This window comes from Gekko japonicus, unplaced genomic scaffold (assembly GCF_001447785.1).
Source record: "Gekko japonicus isolate JY-2015 unplaced genomic scaffold, Gekko_japonicus_V1.1 scaffold765, whole genome shotgun sequence".
In the NCBI taxonomy this organism is placed as follows: Eukaryota; Metazoa; Chordata; class Lepidosauria; order Squamata; family Gekkonidae; genus Gekko; species Gekko japonicus.
The window spans coordinates 159,417-162,526 of NW_015163110.1; the positions used below are offsets into that span (position 1 = coordinate 159,417).

Below are 3,110 nucleotides of genomic sequence, written 5' to 3' on the forward strand. Positions count from 1 at the left end.
AGAGTGTTGGACTGGATGGGCCATTGGCCTGATCCAACACTGGCTTCTCTGATGTTCTTATGGATAAACATATGGAGCAGAGGTCCATCAGTGGCTCTTAGCCACAAGGTCTAGATAGGAGCTCTCCATCTGGGGCAAGGGATGCTTTGTCATCTTGGTGCTGGGGGGGGCAACAGTGGGAGGGCTTCTAATGTCCTGGCCCCACTGCTGGACCTCCTGAGGGCACCTGGTATTTCTGGCCACTGTGTGACACAGAGTGTTGGACTGGATGGGCCACTGGCCCGATCTAGCACTGGCTTCTCTGATGTTCTTATGACCTTCCTCAGAGGGCAGTGGGGGGTGATGATAAAATGGAGAAAGAGAGAACAATATTAGTCACTTTGGGTCCCCATTGGGGTGGGGGAGGTGGGGTATAAAAATAAAGCCGCCCCGAGCCTGTCTCTCAGGGAGGGCGAGGTATAAATCGAATGAATAAACAAACAAGCAGAGCCCTCCTAACAGGGCAATCCTGTACAGGTTTAATGAGAGGTGATCCCTTCTGCATAAGGCAGGATTCCCTCTCGAGCATGTTCCTGTCACATGTCCACACGAAAGGGGGGTGAGTCCAGCATTTCCCCTGAAGTTCTCTTCTCTTCAACCACGGAGTTCCCTTCCCATCACCCTTCCCCTTCTTCGCCTGCTTAGTAGAGCCAGGAGAAAGCCTGCAGCACAGTAATTCCCCCCCTCAGACTTGGAGAAAAGTTGCTGCGCCAGCAAGATTTCACTGTGGGGCACAGAGTTGGGTGAGGCCTCCCCCCCCCCCCCGGCTTTCCCTTCTTGCTGACCGGAAATGGTTTCTTGCCCCTTCTGGGCTGGAAGGGGCAGGGCTCTGTGTCCTCCTGGGGGTGGACGTCCTTGTGTTGCAGAGGACTGGTTCAGGAGGGGGGGGGAGAATCCCTGTTGTCTAGAGATCAGTTGTCATTTTGAGACCTCTCCAGGCCTCACCTGGAGGCTGGCAACCCTGCTTTAAGGAGACCATGAAAGAGCTGGCGGCAGCCGTGATATTTGTCCCATCTGACAGAACCCCTGATCGGTCAATTGGTTCTCCTCCACCCTACGAAAGACGAAAGACTGACAGACCCGGTCAGTGGAGTCTTATGGATCCATTGACCCATCGGGGATGCAGAGGGCGGGCGGTGCCCCCGGCCAGGCTTAAGGGGGGGGGAGCCCTTTGCTAGCTAAAGAGGACTTGTTTGCAGTGCTGAGTTACATAAGGACAAGGCAGAGACTGGTTTAGCTGGAAGGAGGAGGAGGAGGAGGAGATCGTATTTATACCCCACCCTTCACTACCCAAGGGAGTCTCAGAGCGGCTGACAAACTCCTTCCCTTCCCCTCCCCACAACAGACACCCTGTGAGGTAGGTGGGGCCGGGAGAGCTCTGACAGAAGCTGCTCTTTTTCAAGGACAGCTCTTATCAGAACTAGGGCTTGCCCAAGGTCATCCAGCAGGTGCAAGGTCATCCATCATAACATGCCAGCCCCTGGCCTGTCTAGTGAGGAGCCAAGCGGGTCTGGGGGCAGCCTGAACAGGCAGGGCATTGCCCGTTTGCCCAAGTGGACCAACCTCCACGGCTGCTAGTAAGCACAACTGGCGAGAACGTAAAGCAAAGAGCTGCCTTGAATGGAAGCAGATCCGGGTTCCCTTTCGGGCTTCCTCACTGAGCCACAGAGGCACGTGCTCCTGAGGGACCTTCCTTGCTGACTGCTGCAGCTGCGGAGGGGCTTGGACTCCGTGCAGGCAGAAAGGCGCTCTGCACGCAGGGCCGGCTCACCCACTAGGCGAACTAGGCATTTGCCTAGAGTGCTGGGCCCTGGATGGGGCGCCGAGCTGTGCCTCCCCCCCGCCAAAAGCCCACAAGCAGATCTCCAAGTGTCAGCATTTCGCTAATTGGGGAGAGGCATCCGGTGAGCATCCCCCGCCTGGAGACAGGATCCCCCCCACCTCCCTCCCAAACTGCCTTCGGAAGCGGAGCACGAGAGAAATCTCTCTTCCATCTTGGAGGGCGCTGCAGGAACATGTGGGGCGTGCTCGCTGGGTCTGACAGCTGCGGGGGGGGGGGAGGCGGTGGCAGCGTTAGCAAAAGGGTGGCTGGCTCCAGAGGTCTCCAGGCCCCACCGGGAGTTTGGCATCTGCGCCACAAGGCAGCCTCGCCTAGGGCGCAGAAACACCTCGAGCCGGGCGCGAGCCACGTTCCGGGCCCTGGACCTGCATGGGGACGGGCTGCTCAGCGAGGCAGAGTGCCGGCACACCCAACACACGTGGTTCCGCAAGCGGCACAAGGAAGCCCCCTCATGCAGCGTCAGGTGAGGGCTCCGCCAGAGCCACGTCCCTCCCCGGGGAAGCCACGGACTGCTTGACGGGGGCCTCTCTGACCCACACCACTGGACAATCTGGGGGGAGGCTCCTCCTGTTCCCCGCAGTCCCCATAGGTTTGCAGTGTGCTCAGAGCATCCCCACCGACTCTCTCAGGCGATGCCAGCTCCGGGAGACTTCCTTTCAGTTGCGCTCCCACTTCTCCAAGCAGTGCGGCTCCGGGGGCACCTTCACAAGCGTCCTCTCACCTGGAGGAGAGGCTTAGATGTTGCGGCCCACCCAGCAGCTACTAGGGCTGCCAGTGTCAAGGCGGAGACAAGTAACGAATCAATGTACGCTGCAAGAACCTTCTGTAAATTGACGTGCCCTGTTTATAACTATCATTCTATAAAGTGCATTGTGTACTATTAGGATATCCTTGTCAGGTACATATATTCAATACATTCAGTATAGCAGTAACATTCATTCATTCCATTTAACAACTACCGGTCAATTTAGGCATCAGTATTTTAAAAGTCAAGCCCCAGCGGGAGTTTCCAGAATTACAAGCCCGCTTCTACTTGCATGAAGCCTTCCAAAAAGGGGGGGGGAGAGCTTTCATTTATAGTTGTGTTCAGGGGACATTTTGAAGAAAAAGTGGTGCAGGAGCTCATTAACATAACTCATTAGCATAACTTATTTGCAGATGCCACACACACCCCGACATCACCGGAAGTGTGTCAGAAGGCAACACCCACTGCTCAGGCTCCACTGGACTG

General features: G+C 56.5%; 1 protein-coding gene across 1 annotated transcript in view; it reads left to right on the plus strand.

Annotated features, from left to right (window-relative positions):
• PHF24 (PHD finger protein 24) overlaps window positions 1-3,110 on the plus strand; it is a 20,515-nt gene that overhangs the window by 6,745 nt on the left and 10,660 nt on the right. Inside the window, exon 5 of the mRNA XM_015406808.1 lies at window positions 2,185-2,342. Coding sequence (XP_015262294.1) covers window positions 2,185-2,342 — 158 coding nt within the window. The remainder of the gene's footprint in view (window positions 1-2,184; window positions 2,343-3,110) is intronic.